General features: G+C 38.6%; 3 protein-coding genes, 1 long non-coding RNA gene and 1 other non-coding gene across 8 annotated transcripts in view; 2 read left to right on the forward strand and 3 right to left on the reverse strand.

The window, feature by feature from the left end:
• The window catches only part of LOC135750824 (active breakpoint cluster region-related protein), a 208,849-nt gene that overhangs the window by 49,787 nt on the left and 137,649 nt on the right, over positions 1-21,413 (forward strand). The gene's annotated exons all lie outside the window — the stretch shown is intronic.
• Positions 1-21,413, forward strand: part of LOC135730698 (calpain-5) — an 85,541-nt gene that overhangs the window by 6,399 nt on the left and 57,729 nt on the right. The window lies entirely within an intron of this gene.
• trnai-uau (transfer RNA isoleucine (anticodon UAU)) lies at positions 1,747-1,840 on the reverse strand. The gene is made up of 2 exons: positions 1,803-1,840; positions 1,747-1,782 (listed from the first exon to the last, which is right to left on the reverse strand). It is a non-coding gene; the product is annotated as a tRNA-Ile (tRNA).
• cnpy4 (canopy FGF signaling regulator 4) lies at positions 1,995-7,259 on the reverse strand. Its single transcript, XM_065248585.2, has 6 exons — positions 7,048-7,259; positions 6,608-6,734; positions 6,428-6,524; positions 3,376-3,498; positions 2,709-2,826; positions 1,995-2,573 (listed from the first exon to the last, which is right to left on the reverse strand). The coding sequence occupies exons 1-6, from the start codon at positions 7,130-7,132 to the stop codon at positions 2,470-2,472; spliced, it is 654 nt and encodes a 217-aa protein (XP_065104657.1). The 5' UTR covers positions 7,133-7,259; the 3' UTR covers positions 1,995-2,469.
• Positions 8,485-20,541, reverse strand: LOC135750892 (uncharacterized). 2 transcript variants are annotated; one of them, XR_010532822.2, is made up of 5 exons: positions 20,347-20,541; positions 9,971-10,045; positions 9,773-9,871; positions 9,591-9,670; positions 8,485-9,488 (listed from the first exon to the last, which is right to left on the reverse strand). It is a non-coding gene; the product is annotated as an uncharacterized lncRNA (long non-coding RNA). The 2 variants fall into 2 exon arrangements; XR_012336092.1 differs by lacking the exon at positions 20,347-20,541 and adding an exon at positions 13,195-14,088.

Raw genomic sequence — 21,413 nt, forward strand, 5'->3', positions numbered from 1 at the left:
AAGTTATCTGAATGATTGTTTTTTTATGCACAAATTGCTAATATTTTCTGTTGTTTTCTTATCATGAACAATCAAGATCCACAAAGAAATGTGGAGGAATGCATCATTTGGGAATTTGAATTTGCTAAAATGACTATTCTGAAATGATAACATGTTCCATATTTCCAAGTCAAACATGTTCTGTCTTGGAAACAACTAGATAACTTTAAGGTTTTATAGTCAATACCATCTTAATATTGTATCACTAGATTTATTCCTTCTATTTGGTAGTACAGCCAGTTAAAATTCATAACAGACGGGAAATTTACTCTACTTGAATACAGGCACACATTCTCCATGTTACTGGACTCTGTGACAGAACAGAATTTTTTTTTTTTCAAAAACGGAATGTTTTGAAATCTTGAACTGTATTCATTAAAGCCATTTATTAAAACAAGGTGAAGTGCTGGTTTTGCTGAATGTGTGTTTTCATACTGATCAGAGAAAAGGCCTGATCTATCCCATATAAAACTGTGGCCATATTCCAGAAACTTCCTCTATTAAGTCATAAGTTGTGTCATAAGATCTAACAAGTTTGATGCTCCAAATGCCTTCCAAATTTAAATCACTATGGTTACTAAACAGATCTGAGTTATTGGGTTAGGATGTTTCTGTAATAAACATGGGAACACTGGATTGGTGGAATTCTATTTTTATACTGTTTAAAAGAATATGTTATGGGCTAATGCCGTAATTGCTTTAATTATATTGTCAAAAATGTAAATAAATCTGTAGGCTATATCAACAAATGTTTTCAGATAAAGCAAAGAGGAGATGATATCGTATTTATATTGGCTGGTGGTCCCTAAAACGTTGCCCAACACAAAGTAGAAATTATCCAGCTCATCAGTAGATACATATGCTTTTTGTTTATCTTAGGACGTGGGCTCTAGTGCCCCCATGTGGTTTCTAGTATTAGTTTAACTAATACTTGTTAAACTAATACCTACTTGTAGACTAATCTTAAGACAAGAAAATGTTAAACAACTCTTGAAACTATACTTTTCTAACCGTTAGTATGAATTTAAAAAATCTATATTTTTTCAGCAATAATCATTATTTTAAAGAGTGCTACTTGTACTTGATGTCATTGTTGACTTGTCTTCCAGTAATACAAATACTTTGATCATTAATTAAATACACGCACTGTAAAAAAAAAAATGCAACATTTTTGTCAAATCAACATATATTTGTATGTTACTATAACTTAAAAAAATAAGTTAAACAACCTCAACGTGTTTTTATAAGTTATGTCAACTTTTCACAGGTAAAACAACTTAAAATATTAGATTGAATTGAACTTGCACTTTTTACAGTGCGTGTGTAAAGGTGGTGAAAAGCTTTTTAATTGAATCTGATACTAAATATCTGATATGAATTAATCTCTACAATACCATTACAACAACTCTGACCATAATCACATTATAGCATCAGAGTTCTGGAAATGCCCGCAGCAGTATTGGCCTGACAAAAGTATGAGGGGGGAGAGTAATAAATAACGTTAGTCCACGTCATCGCCATTACAATAACTGGTTTCATTCACGTCGTTGATTAGACTTTTTTTACAGGTAGACTGGGGGGCAATGCCGGAGTCTATATGTCATGTTATTCAGTTTCGCCTTCATTTTGTCTTACGTATTTTATGCATCATTGCGTTTATGAAATTACATAATTGCCAGAGAGATCTGGACTCGAACCACCTAAAACTGCTCCAGGTGAGGCTCGAACTCACAACCTCGGCATTGCTCTGCTTTGTACTGCTGTATAAGTACCGCGCGCTAACCGATTGCGCCACTGGAGCTTCGATTAAAGATGCAAAAAGGCCTTAAAAAAACACGTTTATCCAAGATCATAAGAATGACAAGCAAAGAACCTGATGGTTGATTTATGTGAAGATAAATATATCGTGGACCCTTCGTTACACCACCAAATAAAAAAGGCAAAAATATCAACAATACATTTTGAAAAATATATTTTTAAAAACTGTACATATTGCATAAAGGCAACAATGACAAACATAAATCCATATATAGGTCTCAAAAATACACAATCCAAAAACTGTCTGCTTCTCAAATCTGTAAACAAGACACAGGTTTAGGAGACAAAATACTCAAATATAAAATCTAGTGTCTTACACTGTCTTAAATGTTTAGACTCACTAAACAATTGTCAGTGTCTTAATTATTGGTAACACTGAATAAAAAATGGGTAAATGGGTAAACTGGACAAAGAGGTAAAACAGCAAGGACTGGCAAAATTCCATCTGGCAAGAAGGGCAAATGTGTAAAGTTTTGACAGAGCTGCTTCATTATCTTCTTTCTTGTGGTCAGCAATTATTTTATCAACTATCATGACAATCGTGTTCTTTCAAGCTGAAGCCCACATGTCCTGCAGGTGGCATGCATTCAATCAATCATTACAGCTCTGCATTCATAGTTCTCCTGAGTCATGGGTCTGTTTTTCTCCCTCTACATCACTTTCTTGCACCGATTCCTTCATTCCCATGTCACCTTTCCACACCTCCTTTAGGCACTCTGAAAGAAAAAAAGTAAGATCCTGTAAATTAGTTGATTCATGTGTATATGAGGACCAGTTTGACTGCATGTCATGTGTATAAATATAGGCATATACACAGACAAGACAGAAAAAAGTCAGACAGTATTTACTACCTTGGTCTGAGTTTCTCAGGACATGGGCCTCACAGAAGAATTTATCAAGTCTCTCTTCTTGATGATGGAAGTACCAGTTCTCTACAACTTCTTCATGTTCCTCTAACATCGTCTCACACTGTAATACAAAACACAACATAGGTATTTAAATATATTTTTAAGAGATATATAGTTTTTATCTTTTACACAAATGAGCCAAAACATTATGACCAACTGCTTAATATGCTGATGTCGTCTGCATGCTGCCAATACAGTGCAGACCGAGGCATAAACTCTACAAGACCTCTAAAGGTGTTCTGTGATATCGGCCACCAGGACGTTAGCGGCAAATCCCGCTGGTTGTGAGGTAGAGCCATTGTGGATCAAAATGTCTTGTCCCGCACATCACACAAATGCTCAGTTGGATTGGGATTTCAACTCTGACTAATCATAATGTTTCAGCTCATCAGTTTATAATATTCAGTTTCACAAATGTGTTAAACAGCCTGCCTAATGTTACAATGGTGATTATACCAGTAAACTAATCTTATTTTTAGACCTACAAGCACTTGGGTGGACCATTACTATGACCACCATAGGAGGAACATATTAATATAAGAAATCAATACACATCATTTGAGAACATGTTGCATGCACATTAGCCAGTGATGTTTGATGTGTGCATTACCTGTCTCTTCATCTCTGCCACCTCCACTGATGGCTCATCCCACAGTTCATAAGGAACCCCCAGTTCAACCTTTACTCCCTTATCTACCAGGTTCTTCAGTGTGCTCATTGTTTGACTGGTGCCCTAGCAAACAAATATGGGGGAGAGTTGATTACAGAGCCCACAATTAACACTCGCCAAGCGTCAAGTGCACATAATATGTAACTGTCGGGCATATAAGACAATAACTTTGCAGTTGGCCAGTAACATTTTAATAAATTCTAGACATGGTTTTAGGACATGGTTTTATTGTGTTGCTCTGTGCAACGACACATTAGTTCGAAAATACACATTTGTCTATACAGGTTAGGTTATTTTGCGGAATGATTGGAGATGTTGTTTTCAGCATCTGGAGATGTATTTAATTCGCTAATCATGTTCACGGTTGAGGTTATGAATTAATGTTTTATTACCTGTACGTTTGAAGATTATTTTATGTCATCGTAATGAATTAGCTGCAAGGCACAACAGCTGCATGATAGATGCTGTATAGCAATTGTTGACAATTGTTGCCATTGTTTCTACAAGAGGAAACCGAGGATAGCATGGATAGCTTCTTGTTGCCAGAGTCGATCCCCCCTATACGCAAGCTACGCCGGCTGTGTAGGGCCCCGCACCACTAGGGGGCCCCCTTGTTCTTAACGTCATGCAGCACTGCACAGACCAGCTGTCGAGTGACATCATTGTGCCGCGAGAGGCATTAGAAATTATAACAAGCAGTCTGGTCTCACAATACTTTAATTCCAGTTGTCAGTCCATCTATGCAGCTCCGCATGCAGTTAACGCACCTATCGACATGCATCTTCATTCGGATTTGGTTTAAAGCTATCCACCCAGAGCAGGAAAGGAAAGCGTCGTGAAGGTGAAGTAAAAAAAGATTAAGAACACATTAATGTTTTAAATTCCTGTTTAGTCTTGACTAACATGCAATGGATTTATAACAAACACTGCACTCCAAATCCCAAGATTCAGTTTTAGTCCAGTGTGTTTTGTTAAAAATGCTTGTACACATTAATAATCAAAATCTTTCATACGTGTTAAAAAAAAAAAATATTCATGCAAGATTGTTGGGTGACTCTTGTTAGCATTTTAAAACAATCCACATTAGGTCTAATGTCTGCATATTTAGATAATTATCAATGATGTATTTTTTTTGTATGTTTACGTGTGGAGTCTGATCATGCCTTAGTTTTAAAACAAATTGGAAAATCATTTTAGTTGTTTGTTATAGTTTATCCAAGAGCTATTTTGGTTTTATTTTATTTGTTTCCCTGATGTTCTACATCTCTTAAAAAATTATATATTTGGCAGTAGACCTTGTTTTCTAAGTACTAATGTAACAAATTAAGGGCTTTAAGAAAACATGTGTCAATGTTATAATTAGCAAGTATTCTAAGTGTAACAGAAATGTACATGTGGCAAAAATGTACAGCTGTAAGATAATACGTGTTTTAGTTAACAGTTCGTTTATAGCTACATTTAAGCAGAGATTTTTTTTACGAACAAGATGACAGGGGTCCCTCACAAAGTTGCTTAGGGCCTCCAGAAGGCCAGGATCGGCTCTGATTGTTGCATTAAAAGAGTGAAGTGCGTTTACATGCACAGAATAAGCGGATAACTATTAAAAATTTGTTTATTATAGAAAACTGTTTTCATGCGTTTACATGCAAATCAATAAACCGGCTATGCAGACAACTGCGTTTACATGGGACTTGAAGAATTATCAGTTTTCTCGCAGGCAGTGACGTCACCACCTATAGTACACAATAGTCGATCAAAAAGTCAACGACATATCTGTCTTAAGCTGTACTGTTGTATCTCTCCTCGTGTCTGCAGAACCTGTAAATGTAACATGAGCTTTTATTTTCACAGTTTCTCTGCCAACTGCTTTAGTCGAGCTGAGACTTTATGCGTTACCTTGCGCTTACTTCCGTGTGTGACGTTTATCTTTCATACGCGGAGACATGCGCACATGGACAAAACCGTGAGAAAGCGGGTTAAGGTGTTTACATGCCACGCGAAATCGGCGTAATGAGCAAAAAACTACCTGTGGTGATTGGTTTTTGCTTACGCCGTTTATGGGCTTTCCCCGATTAAAGAAAACTGTTTTACGCGTTTACATGACCACACGTGTTATCAGTTTATTAAGCATAATCGGCGTGACAATGACAAGGGACGAGCCATTACTTAAAGAGTAACTAAACCCCGGGTCAGAGCATGACTCCGCCCACTGGCAATATTTGAAAAATGCAAGAAAACTGGGAAGATCCCAACGGAGATATAGGGGACGAACTAAGCTCGTACCAAGTGTGTGGTGAGCATAGGGTGGTGAGATCGTAACAAGGGTGTGGTGAGCTTGAACCTGCTTACCTCACGAGTAATTTTTGGACCCAACATCCCATTGAAAAATTCAACTGCAGTAGCCACCGTTCAACCTGAAGAGGGCAGCACTCAGACGTTTTTACACCATATATTGCAGTATTGAAACACTTTATATCCAAATGTCAAAAAAGTTACTAAAATCAATGAACAGCACTAATAAAGCATCATTCTAACCGAGCATTAACTAAAAAAAGTTGGTTTAGGGTTTAGTTACTTTTTAAAATCGGAATTTCTCTGGAGATACAAAACCTTGGGAACTTTATGGGTAACGTAACTGCATGAAATGTATCACACTGATGTTTTGGGTTATTATATTATTACAAAATCTTACATATTGTGGCTTTAAATTTCTCAGGTCACTGGACAAGTGCGGCAAAAGTGTGCTTTAGACACTGGTTGAGTACAATCCATAATTTATAATTAGGTGTAATTCACATATATGTTTTCATTTGCCTTTTGAGCAAAATATTGTGGGACTGATTAAATGTCCTAACATTATTTAAGAGCTTGTAACAATGCTTTGAGAATTAAATTTACAATTTTAAAAATAAATGTATAAGTAGTAGGAATGAACTTTATTATATTGAAATGTTATGGTTCAACAAGTTGGAAAAACAGAAGAGCTTCAAACCTTAGCATAGCGAAGGCTCCCTGGTCTCTCAGCATGTACTTTATACTGCAAAATTCTTTCACAGATGTTGTCCATAGCCTCAGTAAGTCGAGTCTCTCTGGCAACATAAAGTGCATTAAACTTTAATGATTTCTCACAGGGACAGAATTAACGTGCCAGTGTGTCATCATCATTACATACGAGGTATTGTATTTGATTTTGCGTCTTCGTTTGCCAGTGTCCAAAACTTCCCCAATCTCTAGAACCTCCTTGGATCGGCCACTTTTCTCCAAGGCGCCCTGCAGCTCCACAGTCAGTAACTTACAAACTATCAAAAAACATTAATGCAATTGGTGCAGTAGAAAAAACGTGATAATGATTTTAATATTTTACGGTTTTGTTTTAGGTTACGCGAAAATGCTATCGGATAAACACAAAGCAAGCTCTATATTTTCATTGTAACTTAAATACTTTGCAAACTACAATTAAAGTATATGTTTCTGAGTTTTAACGTAATGCTTGAGAACATTTGAAAGGAAATAAACATTAAGAGTATTTTTAAAAGATTGTCCTGTATTATTTAGTAACTTTAGTGTGAGTTATGCATTCCATACAGTAAGTTATAAAGCACTGAATCTTACCTTCGCATTTGTTCGGCAACCGCTCGTCTTGGTTTGCCATGGCGTGGCAAAACACCCAAAACAAGAAAAGTGCAAAATGTTTCATACTGAACTATCTTTACAAACTTTCGATTTAACAGTTCACATTAAAGCCACATAGACATTTCTGGTGGGGGTTTGCGAGTTTCGGGCTAGCAGTACAGAGCATGCGCACTACCAACCTCTTGAGGCAAAAGGGCAAATAGAGAGAAAGCGCAATCGATGCAGGCGTGTTTAATCGAAAACAAAACTCACTGAACATTCAGTTAACAAGTAGTAAAAAACGCAAATTGCCAAAAGTTTACAGATCAGTGTAAAAGCCAAGCAACCTAAACAATGTGCGCACGAGAAATCTGTTGCAAAATGATGCAATAACTTGATGCATTTATTGTTTTTGTAGCATTTTTATCATATCTCAAAAGCAGTTTAAAACGTGCTTTAGGAACGAAATCTGTTTCTCATACATTTATTTAGCAAAATAAGTTGGAAAAAGGGCAAATTTAGAATTATCAGTGGAAAATCCATAGAGAAATGTAATGCACACCATAATTAAAGAAAAACACCACCGTTTTTCAAAATTTTACTATGTTCTTACCTCAACTTAGATGAATTAAATACCTATCTTTTTTCAATGAGTGCACTTTAAAACTATGCACAGCGCTTCTTGAATGTGTTAGCATTTAGCATAGCAATATTCATTCCTAGGACTCCAAACAAAAGTTTATTTTGTGCCACCATACTTACTTGTGTAACTACTCATGTAACATTCTTTAAATAGGGAAAATATGGAAGTGTTTTGTGGCTTCTAAATTCATCCCTGTTTGGAGCCATAGGACTGAATGGGGCTAGGCTAAATGTTAACAAAGAGGCACTGTACAAAGATTTAAAAAGTGCACGCATTGAAAAAAGATAGGTATGTATTAATTTGTCTAAGTTGAGGTAAGAACACAGTCAAATATTGAAAAAGGTGTTTTCCTTTAAAGCAAACGTTGACTACAGTTTAATATAATTGTAATTATTTTGTTTTTGACTGTAGCAGTCTTTTTTCTTGGCCTTAAATCAAGATGCATTTCACTTGTGTCGTGCCTATTTTTTATTTTATTTTTTGGTCAAACCTCAATTTGTTGAGCTTTAGTTCAATCACAACTAAGCAACAGGCATACAAAATCTTTAATAGGCTATCCTTCACTGTAAAACCCGATAAATTGACTCAACTTAAACCGTTTGAGGAAACCGATTGCATGAGACTAAATATGTTTGAGTTACCTTTACTAAAATATATTAAGTTTGCTTAAGTTCATACCACTCAAATAGTTTTAGTTTACTTCATACATTTTATTTAGTTCACACAACTATATAGCTACTCAAATGGTTTAAGGAAACTGATTGCCTTAAATGGGTTAAGTTGACTTTACTCAAATTAATAAATTCACACAACTACATTTAGGAAACCGATTACCTTAAATGGTTTAAGTTGATTTAACTCAAATGAATTAAGTTACATAAGATCAGAAAAACATTAGTAAAAAAATATGACAGAAAAGGGTTAAATTATTACAGTTTATTAAACAATAATTTATTTGACAAACATTGTTTTAGACATAAAACAAAAGTGTGCAAAATGTCTTTGAAACACACCAGTGGCTTTGCTGTCATCAGGATAAAACATGTTACCCCTCGAACCCTCCCTCCTAACAGAGCATCCCCACAAAACAAACCCCAATTTAACCCCTGAACATATATACTATATTCTCTTTTTTTTTTAACACATCTATAGTTATGCGCTGGCACAGAGTTAGACCCTTTTGACTCCACACAGAAACAGCAACGTGTATGGCATGACATAAGGAGCGTCCTGGATCTGTTTCTTCGCTCTTCTTTATTCTTTTTTTAATGTATTATAGAAGTATCGGATCGGGACTCGGCAGATACTCAAAATCAAATGACTCAAGAGCAAAAAAAACTGATCGGGACATCCCTAATAAACATACAATATACAAAATGAAAGAACAGACCCTCTGCTTTGAAAAAAAACCTGTTTCATCCTACCTTCAGTGGTTCTTTTGTAATCAGCTTTTGAATATGGGTAGGTTTCTGCAAAAACACCACATTTTGAGCAAAAAGAAGAGATAATTCCAGTTTTGTGACAGACTTTTCATAGAGATCCCATTCAGAGCGATCTTTAAAACAGACATGGACATGCAGCCGCTTGCCATAGGGCAATACTTTCGGGTTTAAAAAGTTGCCACCTGGTGGATAATAGCGGTAAGACGGAAAATCTTGTCATTGGTGGGGAAGCGTTTTATCTTAATTGACGAGATATCTCGTCAATGGCGGTGAAAGAGTTAAAAGGTTTTGTGAGTGAAGGGCTGTCCGTCAGTACTCACTGAGAGAAATTCAAACTTGGGCAGGAAACGTTTTTGCTAAACAGTAAAAAAACACATAAATATGAATTCATTTTCTACTTACAGAACTGTGGTGTACTTACAACATAATAAATGAACAAATAAATGTGGTAACGTTACCTTTAAAAGGTTTTATGAGTGAAGGGCTGTAAGTCAGTACTCACTGCGAGAGATTCAAACTTGCGCGGGAAATGTTTGTGCTAAACAGTTAGAAAACACATAAATATGTATTATTTTTCCATTGAAAGAACTGTGGTGTATTCACAACATTATAAATCAATTAAGAAGTCTGGTTACATTACCAAAGGTTTAATGAGTAGGAATGACCGCTTGGTCGAGAACAGACAGCCAGTCAGTTAGTCCTTTGAGAGAAATTCAAACTTGCGCAGGATACGTTTGTGCTAAACAGTAAGAAAACACATAAATATGAATTAATTTTCCACTTACATGGTGTATCATTCACAACATAATAAATGAATGAATAACTGTGGTAACATCACCTTTAAAAGGTCTTGAATGACCGTTTGGTTGAACACAGACAAACAGGCAGTCAGATAACGTTAGTCCTTAACTTACTGAGAGAGAAAACACATGAATATGAATTAATTTTACAGTTACAGAACTGTGGCATACTCAATGCACATTAATCTGCTTTTAAAAATAAGTCTGAGGCAATATTGCCATGTCAATGTTGCGTTGTCTCGTCGTATGTCCAACATTACACAAATTACTGTAACCGACTCAGTATTAAAAAGAAAAGTCACGACAAACAACATGTTTTTAAAGTTTAAAGATGCTTTTAAAAAGTTGAAGGAGTTTGCAGTGCTTTATGTCTGTGTCTTGGCTGTTGCTGCTCTGTGAAACTCCGTGAGATGTGGGGGAGGGGCGTGTGTCAAAATTAAAGGTGCTCTAAGCGAATTGACTCGTTTTAGACCATAAAACATTTTTTGTTACATACAGCAAACATCTCCTCACTATCTGCTTGCTGCCTGTCCGTTAATCAAACTGTAAAAAAACGCAATCTCTGTAGACAGCCCAGGCTTCACAAACAGCAATAACAACACAGTGGCCAAACCTAGCACAACGAAACATAACAAAGTATTCCAGCCAATAAACGACAAAAAGGATTTGGGGGTGGGGGTTGGGCGCGTTCATGATAGCACGGAAGGGAGGGGGAGGAGTTAGCTACGCTCCGTCTGTTTGAAAACATTTCAAACGTCAACAAAAACTAACGTCTCGCAGATTCGCTTAGAACGCCTTTAAAGCGCATTATTTACTTCAGGTGTGTGGGAGGGAGAATGTGTGAGTCAGTTATTCAGTACTTATTCAGTTTAAGTTAATTTTTAATTTATTACTTATTTGGTTCAAGTTATGGTTAATCAATTGCGGTTTTTGAGTTGATATCACTGTTTTTATTAAGTAAAATTTATATTTAAAAAAATAATTTAAATAAACTCATTTTGTTTATTAACTTAAACTGTTAGGTTTTACAATGTAGTTTTGAGGTAAGAGGATCCTATTTTTATTATAGCAAGTAGGGCTGTAACGATTAATCATGTGTCTCATTAAAAATGCCTGTATGAAATCGATTCTGAATCTCAAGGCTGCGTTTCTGTGTTTCATGCACAGTTTGTGCGTGAACTACGGCATTTGGTCAGTAATAGTCCTTATCAATCTAAAATTATCAGTCGGAGTCGTTTATAACTTGCAATTAAAAAAGCAACCCCCGTTAAACAAAATCATTCAAAATATTCTTTATTATCATGAAAATACCTGAAACAATTTGAAGAACAGCGATATAAATATTCCTGCAGACATTTCCTGGAATAGCGTTTGTAAAGCTACTTCTTCTGTGGCACAAAGGGAGTTTCTGCACGAGAGCGCCCCCTGGCTTTGGGATGTGCCAGGATTTCACCGTAATTCTTTAAAAATTCATTCATTAAGAAAACGCGCATTTGCACGATAAATCGTTACAGCCTATAATAGCATGTATAAAAAAATATATTATGAAATTAAATGATGAAATTACTTTTTGCTACTCACATTGAGCTGCATGGCATTGGAAAGGAAGTATGTAAGTGAATAGGAAATACAAGTCTCATTTGTGTAAACCACACAAAATAAGTCTGGCAACAGGCCTATTTGGTTTTTCAATGTGTGTTCGTAAAAGATGTGGTTTGTAAAAGATTGGTCTGTGAGGACCTGTTGCCAGGCTCTCAGAAACTCTCTGTCTCCCCCTTATGGACAGAAATAACATGCAACTGTGACTTATGTAATAAAAGTGTGTCACCTACTGGATGTATGGGGAATGTCATGGAACTTGGAAAATATATAATTTTAAGTTTCGTGACATCGTTGTTACAATTCAGTAAAAGTGACTGTTAATCCTAAATAGAAAATAAAGTCTAGTGAATTAATCTACACTGGCCTACTATACTGTAGCCTATAGGCTAAATAAATTCATGAAATTATTATTTTCAGATTTTTCTTTACCATTCACGACATTTAATACAAATACATTTTCTTTTTTCTCTTGTCAAATCCAATATTAAAATCATGACTCATATTTTCAATGGATCTCGCGGTACTTTGACGTCAAACACGGATAGGTCTGCGCAGGGCCACGTGATGTTGAAAAGATGAACACGTCTTTTGAAAATCCTTACAATGTCGATAAATGGGTTACAGTGTCTGTTACACTAAAAAATTAGTTCACATGTCTCAATAACAGAATAAATATCACTCATGTCACGTGAATTTGTCATTTCTGGAATGTTTCAGGAGAGGAGCAAAAATTTTAAATTGCCTTAAAAACATATTATTAGATGCATTGAAACATTTAAAAGCTTTAGTCTAAAAATGTTTTGCATGTCTGTTTTAAGGAAAGTCTAGGCCTATTAGACTTTAAGAACATTATACATAATAGTGCTGTTTAAAAATTATTATTTATTTATCAGTGATTTTGTTACTGTTTGTTACTATCACTGTTATTCGTAGGCTTTCAGTTATTTTTACTGAATTGCTTGGTGTGTTGATAAGTGAAACTAACTTCGGACTTACACTTTCCTCATGTACTGTTACAGCACATATTGAGGATTTATAAAACAAACCAAGCATACTGTACCGTCCAAGTATCATTAAAACAATTTCATCAGACATACACTTTAACCATAAAATTATCTCAAGTACTCTTTTACAACTTTGACAGCACAAACTAAAATTAAAACCAATATCATTGTGCTATACAGACCAAATAGCATTAAAATCTTTTTTTTCAGACATACAGTTTCTATTAAATATGTATTTCTTTAATAATGTAACACACGACGACACCATGAGACTTTTCAACAAAGTCAATGTGCTAAGTCAAGTCCAAATAACATAATTTCATCAAACAGTCACTTCACTCTATAAGTCAGCTACTTCATTAAGACTGTAATAAACTGCCCAAACAGGGACGATAAAAAAAATCAGTTGTAGTAACATTACAACCTTTATAGACTTTAAACTGCAAAACAACATGTGTAATCGAAGCAAAAAACACAAAAGTATTACATTATACTCATTCAAAAGTTCACTTTTAAGTGCAAGCAACTTTGGCCTGGCCTTTCCATCTTCAAGTTTTAACAGCACTTTCTGTATAAACTCAAAAAACACTGTAAGCTTCTTTGGGTAGCTAATGTGAAGGGCATAGTAGCCCAAAAAGCAGCACAAGTGCACTAACCCAGGACTTAGTAGACATCACCACCTCATCTTCAAGGACAATTACAGTTGTGGGGCGGCAGTGGTTGAGTGGTTCATGTAGGTTGTCTACAAATCGGAAGGTTGGTGGTTCAATCCCCGGCTCCACCTGACCAAGTGTCGAGGTGTCCTTGAGCAAGACACCTAACCCCAGCTGCTCCCGACGAGCTGGATGGCGCCTTGCATGGCTGACACCGCCGTCAATGGGTGAATGTGAGGCAAAATTGTAAAGCGCTTTGGATGGCATTTACAATTAGTAAATCATCTGGGTTGAAAGGCGAGGTGTTCTCCTCCTCCTCCTCCACAACAGCAATGATGGCAACTGCTGCCTTCTGTGCCTCCTCAAGTAGCCTGGCTCTGCCCTCCTACGTGCTTCCCCTTTAATTTTTATTTTGCTTCAGTACAACGTCTGGGACTGCTGTGTAGAGTTTCGTTTTCTCCTGCAAAAATCTGCAGGTTCAATCAGCGAGCAGAGAGGGGTGGCTAAGAACGATGACGTTGAGGTCGTGCGTCAGTTTGAGTTGTAGTTCAGTAATAGCAGCAGAGAAAAACGTGAGAAAAGTTATTTGGTCCGTTGTTGCAAAACTGCCGAATATACAGAAGTTAAAGCCGGAGCAAGAACAATGTTTGCTAAGTTTTGTTGGTCTGATCATTCAGACTTGTTGTTTCCGGCCGGTTCCGGCGCATGATATACGTCACGACCACACGTTAGCGATTGGCTTTGGCAGATCCTGAGTGACTCTGGGCAGATCCAATAGTTTTAAACTTCAACAGAGGACCCTCCTTAACGGAAGTAAAGCTTTGCAATGGAGTGTGGCCAGATTCTCTGTACAAATGACATTAATGTACGAGAGTCTGGTTGGACCAGGCTCCCTCCACAAGCTCCTCTCTCTAAATGGATTGAAAAAACTCTGTCAATACATGTCTTTACGTATCAGAAAAACAAGCAGGTTCAGCCAGAGAAAAAAATATAAGTGTCAAAAGTCAACTACTGGCTAAAATGAATGACTACTGGTCGACCAGGTTTTGTAGGCCAAAACACAAGTTAGCGGGACATGGTTGCCTCATTAAAAAGCCCATTAATGTTTTCACAGACTTATGCAGCTTTCACATAGGACGCGGTGTGCGCTGCGCTCGCCGCTGGGTTCCGAGCAGCCAAGCGATTTGTGCTCTGATGGCCAGAACAAAGTAGGCGGGGTTTTCAATAAACTACTACAGTGTTTATATTTGCGTTAAATAGTCGATGAGGAATACAGAGACTGATGTTGATGTCACCAGGTGACGATGTATGCGAGCGGAACTAAAAGTGGTGAAGACGAGTTCCGCCCGGACGTTTTATTCCGAACACCGGAATCCCCGGGGCTTCCCCGAAGTCTAAAATCAAGCCCAATTGCACACAGGTGGGGGCGATTAAGACAGCGGTTGCTGATAGGCAAATGAGGAGAGAAGGCAGAGTACAAAAGGACCTTTGAAGATAGCAGACAGTGTGCTTTTGGTGTACTTTGTGTGCGCTGTGTTGCTGCTGTGCAGACCCGCTTTATTGACCTACATCGATCCCTTGGGGAAGAAGGAGGTATACGACGATCGGGCGAAGAGATCATTGGGTGATTTCACGTGTGATTGGGCTACTATCGAGTCAGCGAGTACATTGTTGTAGGATTGTGTTGACAACGAAGAGTGAGTAACAGCTGATGTGTGTCGATGAAGTATTTATAAGAAGAGCTGCTTGGTGTACATTTGAAGTGTGTTGAAGGTTCCTGGCCCCACTGAAGAGAGGAGCATGGGCGAGCCGTGGATCGACCGGAAACACGGGAAAGAAACTCAACTGGGGAAACGTGTGCTGTTTGTTATCTGGCCCTACGGAGGAAGGAAGCGTGGGTGAGCCGAAGAGGTAACTGTGAACATACAGGGGCTGTATTGATCAAAATTTTGTACTAACCCGTCTTCTCTGTGGAAAAGAACAGCGCTCAACCCGCCTCACGAGGTAGTCAAAGCCAGGCGGCTTCAGTCCATAAATTCACGTAAAGTGTGTGTACAGAGTGCTGTGGGTGAGTTGTGATTATAATTTGTGTTTACACTAAAGCTTGCTGTGTATGCTGTGCTTGTAGCGACCAAAGCTTCCCTGGCCCCGGACGGGTCGTGAGAAGGAGAGAACACGCTGTGGTTTGAGCCCTATGAGAAGGGGAAATTAAACTTCTTTTTGTTTGCCTTCCTGTGCGTTAGCAAGAGTCACACCACCCCAGCCAGCAGGCAGTGGCGAAGCCCGGAGTGAGTAGCAGCCAACGTGCACGGTACGGATGTAGGGTCGTAGTTGTGTGTAGATCTACCCAACAGAAACCCCGGGTGTGGGTGGAGCCTCGTCGAGAGTTCGCCCCAGCTCGCGACCCCGGTTATTACAACAGAAGGGGGAGCTAGGGAAGCGTTCAGCTCTGTGCCACCCGACCCCTCAGTCCCCACGACACCCAGAAAGTTTAGGTGACGGGTGGAGGTATACGGTGTATGGACGCTGCTGCAAAAACCCACTGCCTGTAAAAGCAACGAAAAGTCTAAGTCTTGTGAGTAACTTACCATTGTGTTGTGTTACCTACCTGGGCTTACAGCAACGTCTTAAGGAGGAGCGAACTGTGCCAATAGTGTGAACCACCTACCTGTGTTCCAGTGAATGCTCCGAAGGGAACAAAACGTCTAAGTCTTGTGAGTAACTTACCATTGTGATGTGTTACCTACCTTTGCTTATAGCAACGTCTTAAGGAGGAACGAACTGTGTTAATAGTGTGAACCACTTACCTGTGTCTCAGCGAATGCCCCGAAGTGAATGGACAGCCCAAGTCTTGTGAGTAACTTACCATTGTGATGTGTTACCTACCTTCGCTTATAGCAACGTCTTAAGGAGGAACGAACTGTGTTAATAGTGTGAACCACTTACCTGTGTCTCAGCGAATGCCCCGAAGGGAACGAAACGTCTAAGTCTTGTGAGCAACCTACCTCTGTGGTGTAGGATTCAGCTGTGCTTCCGGCAACGTCTCGGGGAGGAACGAACTGTACAAATAGTGTGAAACGCTTACCTGGGCCCCAGTGGATTCCTCGAAGCGTACGAAGAGCCCAAGCCTCGTGAGTGCATACCTTGGTGGTGTGTAACCTACCTTGCTCCAGTGAATGCCCCAGAGCGAACGAAGATCCAAGTTCCGTGAGTAACTTACCTGCAGGGTGTGTAACCTACCTTTGCCCACAGCAATCCCCGAACGAGAAACGAGCCGCCTCCGTAAGGTGAGAATCCACCTCTGGCCACTGGTTCGCACCCGCTGGGCGTGAGAGTTCCCCGAGGGACCAGGACGTCCAGCCAAGGAAACCTGTAGGGTGAACAAGAGACCGAAGAAATTAGGCAAGTAGCAACTGAGTACCGTAATAAGCCACTAATAGTGTTCCCCCTGTTCTGCCTCCAGGAAGAAGCGGAGGGCGCCACGAGTCAAAGGACAAAACCAGGAAGGAGTCCCAGCCCCCGTTTCATGGTCCAAACCGCCCTGGAGGCGAGAAAGAGATATTTGTTTTAAACTGCCCTTTCCCCTTTCCCCCTTGCTTTTAATATTTAAATAAAGTTATATTTTAATTATAGTGTACTTGTCTGTCTGGTCATTGGGGTGGTCTTGGGAAACTCCTCGAGGTGGCAATTAGAGAGGGGCGTGACCCTTTAGAGATCTCGGGTCCGCTCCGGCCTGTGACATTGCCCATCTCCATTTCACGTAACTTTAAGCTGCCTACCTACAACAAGCTACTTGACTTAAAGGCGCAAAAGAGGATGTTTTTCGCCGACTGAGAATCCAAAAACGGTTACTAAGTTTTTTAAATGAGCCTATGCGTAAGAACAGCCTCCCTCCTTCACAGCTCATTTCTAGGGAACGCCTTCCAAAACTCGTGCACGAATATTTGAACACGAGTGTTTGTTTAACACCGGCATATGCTGTGTCGCGTGACTCGCGTCAGTGGATTCATTATGTGAAATGATGATGATAATAAACAAATAAGACGTTAAAACGTTAGATCAGTCTACGCTACTCCCATTTCAACTAGCATGTAGCAGACTGGTCACTGCCTTACAACTACAGTACAAGAACAACGTCTATATACTTGAATAACAGTACAACAATAATTATTCCCCAAAGAAAGAATAATCACTGATACCTGTCGGGAAGAATTTTGCGAACTGCGCGTCTGTCTTGACACCTCTCTGTTCCTTCATTGCTCTCCAGCGTTGAAATGTTTCTCCAATAACGACTCTGTTTACATTACGTTCCTCTGACAATTTTCTCCTATTCCCAGCGGCTTAAAGAAGTTTTTCATTTGCGTCCTCCTTCGAGTTTCTTCTCTACCGTGGTGCAAATTTGAGGAGGAAAGCAGGATCGACAATGAAAACAAAACGAAACTTAAGACGGAGTTTCATGCGCTATGCGCATGCGTCGCTTGTGTTTAGTTACTGGAGCGCGCACGTCTCTCACAAGGATCGTAATGGCAGTGATTGACAAGCCAGAGGGCCAATCGCTTATGCGATGACCGCATGAGCAATTGGTTGATGTTTTAAAGGCGCTATTTTGTGCACAGATGACGTATATTAATATTACTTTCAGTGCTTATAAATAGTCTTTTATCATTTAGTAAAGACAGTTTCAAGTAATATTGCAAAAATGTATTTAACAAACATCCTCTTTTCCACCTTTAAAACACACCTTACATGCCAACTTGACTTGCTACGTGTTTCCTTGACACAGCTTTCCTTTTGATGTCTCTGTAGGAGCATAAGCTTGTATAATAAAGCTCTGGGAATCACGAGTATAAGCTTTTTGTCCATTTTGCTTGTTTAGATGCACCGTTTCTATTGGCTGCGCGGGTAATCATCACAGAGCGCAGCGCAAAGTTAAACTATTTTGAACTTTGACCGCTGCGCTTGTGCTTTGCTCTACGCAACAACAAAAAACGCCATTGAAATGAATGGGTTTCATAGCCCAGCACAACACACACCGCATCCTATGTGAAAGCCGCATTTGTTTTTACAGCAAAAAAGCTCTGTGTTTAACAAAGGTTTATGACACACATGTTTTGTCCAAGTTAAAGGGATAGTTTGGCCAAATTGATATTAACCCCATGATTCACTCACCCCCAAGCCGTCCGAGATGCATATGTCCGCTTTTTCAGACAAACACATTTTCAGTTATTTTAGAAAATACAGGAGATTTCGGCGTTACTAGGAATCAGTGCGTCGATCTCCACAAACATGCGCAGGCCTGTGCATTTTCCTCGTTCTCCCTAAACCAAACTGTGCAGAGTCTATCACAGGGGGTGACATTGTATCTTTAATAGATATATATATATGTGTGTGTATGTGTATATATATATGTGTGTGTATATGTATGTGTACATGTGTATACATATGAATGGCCCCTACGCTAATAGGATTTTGTTTTCTTTCTTCATGTCTCGTCCTCGACCCCGATGACAATGAGACAAACAGACCCAGTTCTGGTAAATGTGAAAGTCAGCACACCTCTGATCTACTGGCTGACATTCAATGTGATGCCCAACTAATGCCTGACCAACGACCACCGGCAGAACCCGCTTAAACCTCTGCTTATTCTCCTTATCCGTTTCTATGTATATATATATATATATATTTTTTTTTTTTATATATATATATATTTATTTTTTTATTTTTTTTTAATTCCCCGGCTAAAAAGTCTGGGGGTTTTTTCTCCTAGGGGGTTTTTCAACCCGGGGAGGCAGCCTTCTTGGGCTTAACTTAGCATCCTCTTCTTTACGTTACATTAGTAATACGCACGCTTATAATGTTGATTCATAATTGCAGCAAATTTAGCTGCTTGTGCTATTGTGTATTATGTTGTGTTATCTGTTTATTTTCTGTGTTTACCACTGCTTCTTTTAATGTAAAGCTGCTTTGAAACAATCACCAATTGTGAAAAGCGCTATATAAATAAAATTGAATTGAATTGTTATTTTAATTTATACAGTTTTAAATATGGTTATTTCTCTGGTAACACTGCAGGGATTATCCTTATGCCTTTGTTTATCCCCCTGGAGCATTTTGGATTATTTTTGTGAAGGATAAATGTAAATTTTTTTTGGACTAGGAGCAGACCTAAGTCTGTCTAATCCCTATTTAGATGACGGACTTTGTAAACTGAAAAACTAAGCGGAGGAAGAAGATCCCCAGTTTAAGATTAATGTTAAATAATTGTGTTGTTTTTCACTTGTATTGAAATTGTAATTTTTTTTATTAAAACCTTTAAAACCTGTTTTCTTTTAGTCATGGAAGTAAAAAGCAGGCTTGTAATTGCTTTAAATGTATGGCTATCCAATATCATCAAAAAATAATTTACAAGTATGTAAGATAAGGTTTGTACTCTAAAAATACTTTATTTGTAACAAACAGGAGATAAAGAATTTACAAACAGCTCTCCTCACGTTTGGACTTTGGACAGCGGTTTTTTTTTAGCAAAGAGTTTTTTTAAGCATTACTTAAAAATGTTTCTCATCCATATCCACAGGTACAGAGTAATCATATACAATAAATCCGTGAGGTAGCATTAAAAAAAAACATTTAAAAACAGATGCATTTGTTTAAAGCAAAGCATTTATTTACTTACCAGGCTGCAGGTGAAGCAGCTCTTTGTGCCTTCTAACGTCTCATAATTAGTCCTCATTTATGTCCAAGAGACTCAATAATAATCTTTTACATTCAATCCTTTAATCTTTCATATTTAAAAGCATTTTTGTGCTGCTGCGCATTATGTACCTTGTGATAAGCAAACCCGCGTTGTCCTCCCGTGTATAGGCGCATTTTACTAATGCGCTCTTTAAATAACAAAAAACATATTGCGCCATTGACTTTAGACTTTAGAGCAGGTTTTGGCGTAGTATATTTTAGTTGCCTCAAAATAGCAACGCGCCAACAATGCGCCTGAACACACCTCGTTTTCAGACCAGAACGCCCATGGGCGCAAAAGGGGGCGCAAATGCATTTGCTATTTAAACAACGCGGCGCTAAACGTGAAAATTAGGGTGGAAACTAGCGAAAGACACTTGCATTGCGCCGGGTGTAACATAGAGCCCGATGTCTGTGTCTTACCTTGTGTGTCTTAAAACATCTGCAGAGTCTTCTTTCAGATAAACTGGTAGACCTGCCAGAACAGTAATTCGAATGATGCCAATGTCATTCTTGTCCTTAAAGGCAAAACACAAAATGAGCATACTTTGAATCACAATTAAGCAACACTTATGTATGTTTATTCTAATGATTCATGGTGGGACAACGTGAGCACTGAACCCGACTCTTCCTTAAAACCCAATAGAGCAGAGAAACTTCTTTTGGGCAACTTCAGGATAAGTTATTAATAATAATAAAAAAATTCAAACATAACAAAAACTCACAACATCAATTTGAGCCTATGTTACTTTTTATCATGTTTGGAACACTAATGTACACCGATCAGCCATAACATTATGACCACCTGCCTAATATTGTGTAGATCCTCCTTTTGCCACAAAACAGCCCTGACACATCGAGGCATGGACTCCACTAGACCTTTCTATCAGAACCAGCATTCACTTTTTCAGCAATTTCCGCTACAGTAGCTCATCTGTTGGACTGAACCACACTGGCCAGCCTTCACTCCCCATGTCCATCACTGAGCTTTAGCTGCCCTTGACACTTGATGTGTTAGAAACAGGAAAATTGGCAAGCGTAAGGATCTCCGCAACTGGGTCAGACCATCTTCAAAACTGCAGCTCTTGTGGGGTGTTGCTGGTCTGCAGTGATCAGTACCCATCAAAAGTGGTCCAAGAAAGGAAAAGTGGTGAACGGGCAACAGGGTCATGGGCAGCCAAAGCTCAGTGATGGACATGGGGAGTGAAGGCTGGCCAGTGTTGTCCGGTCCTACAGATGAGCTAATGTAGCTGAAAAACTGAATGCTGGTTCTGATAGAAAGTTCTAGTGTAGTCCATGCCTCGATGTGTCAGGGCTGTTTTGGTGGCAAAAGAAGGACCTACATATTATTAGGCAGATGGTCATAAGGTTGGTGCATTTTAAAGATTTTTAAAAACGTTTTTGCCCACACAAGAACAGTCAACAATGACTAAAACTTAAAGGGATATGTTACCAAAAAAAAAAGATTGTCATAATTTACACAGCATCAA

Source organism: Paramisgurnus dabryanus, chromosome 2 (genome assembly GCF_030506205.2).
Source record: "Paramisgurnus dabryanus chromosome 2, PD_genome_1.1, whole genome shotgun sequence".
NCBI classification, from domain to species: Eukaryota; Metazoa; Chordata; class Actinopteri; order Cypriniformes; family Cobitidae; genus Paramisgurnus; species Paramisgurnus dabryanus.

Coding starts and splice junctions, on each gene's coding strand:
- cnpy4 (XM_065248585.2), bottom strand. CDS start 7,132: ATGAAACATTTTGCACTTTTCTTGTTTTGGGTGTTTTGCCACGCCATG. Junction 3,499..6,427: donor GGAGCCTTCGCTATGCTAAG/GTTTGAAGCTCT, acceptor TTTGTTTGCTAG/GGCACCAGTCAAACAATGAG. Junction 2,574..2,708: donor CCTGAGAAACTCAGACCAAG/GTAGTAAATACT, acceptor TTTTTCTTTCAG/AGTGCCTAAAGGAGGTGTGG.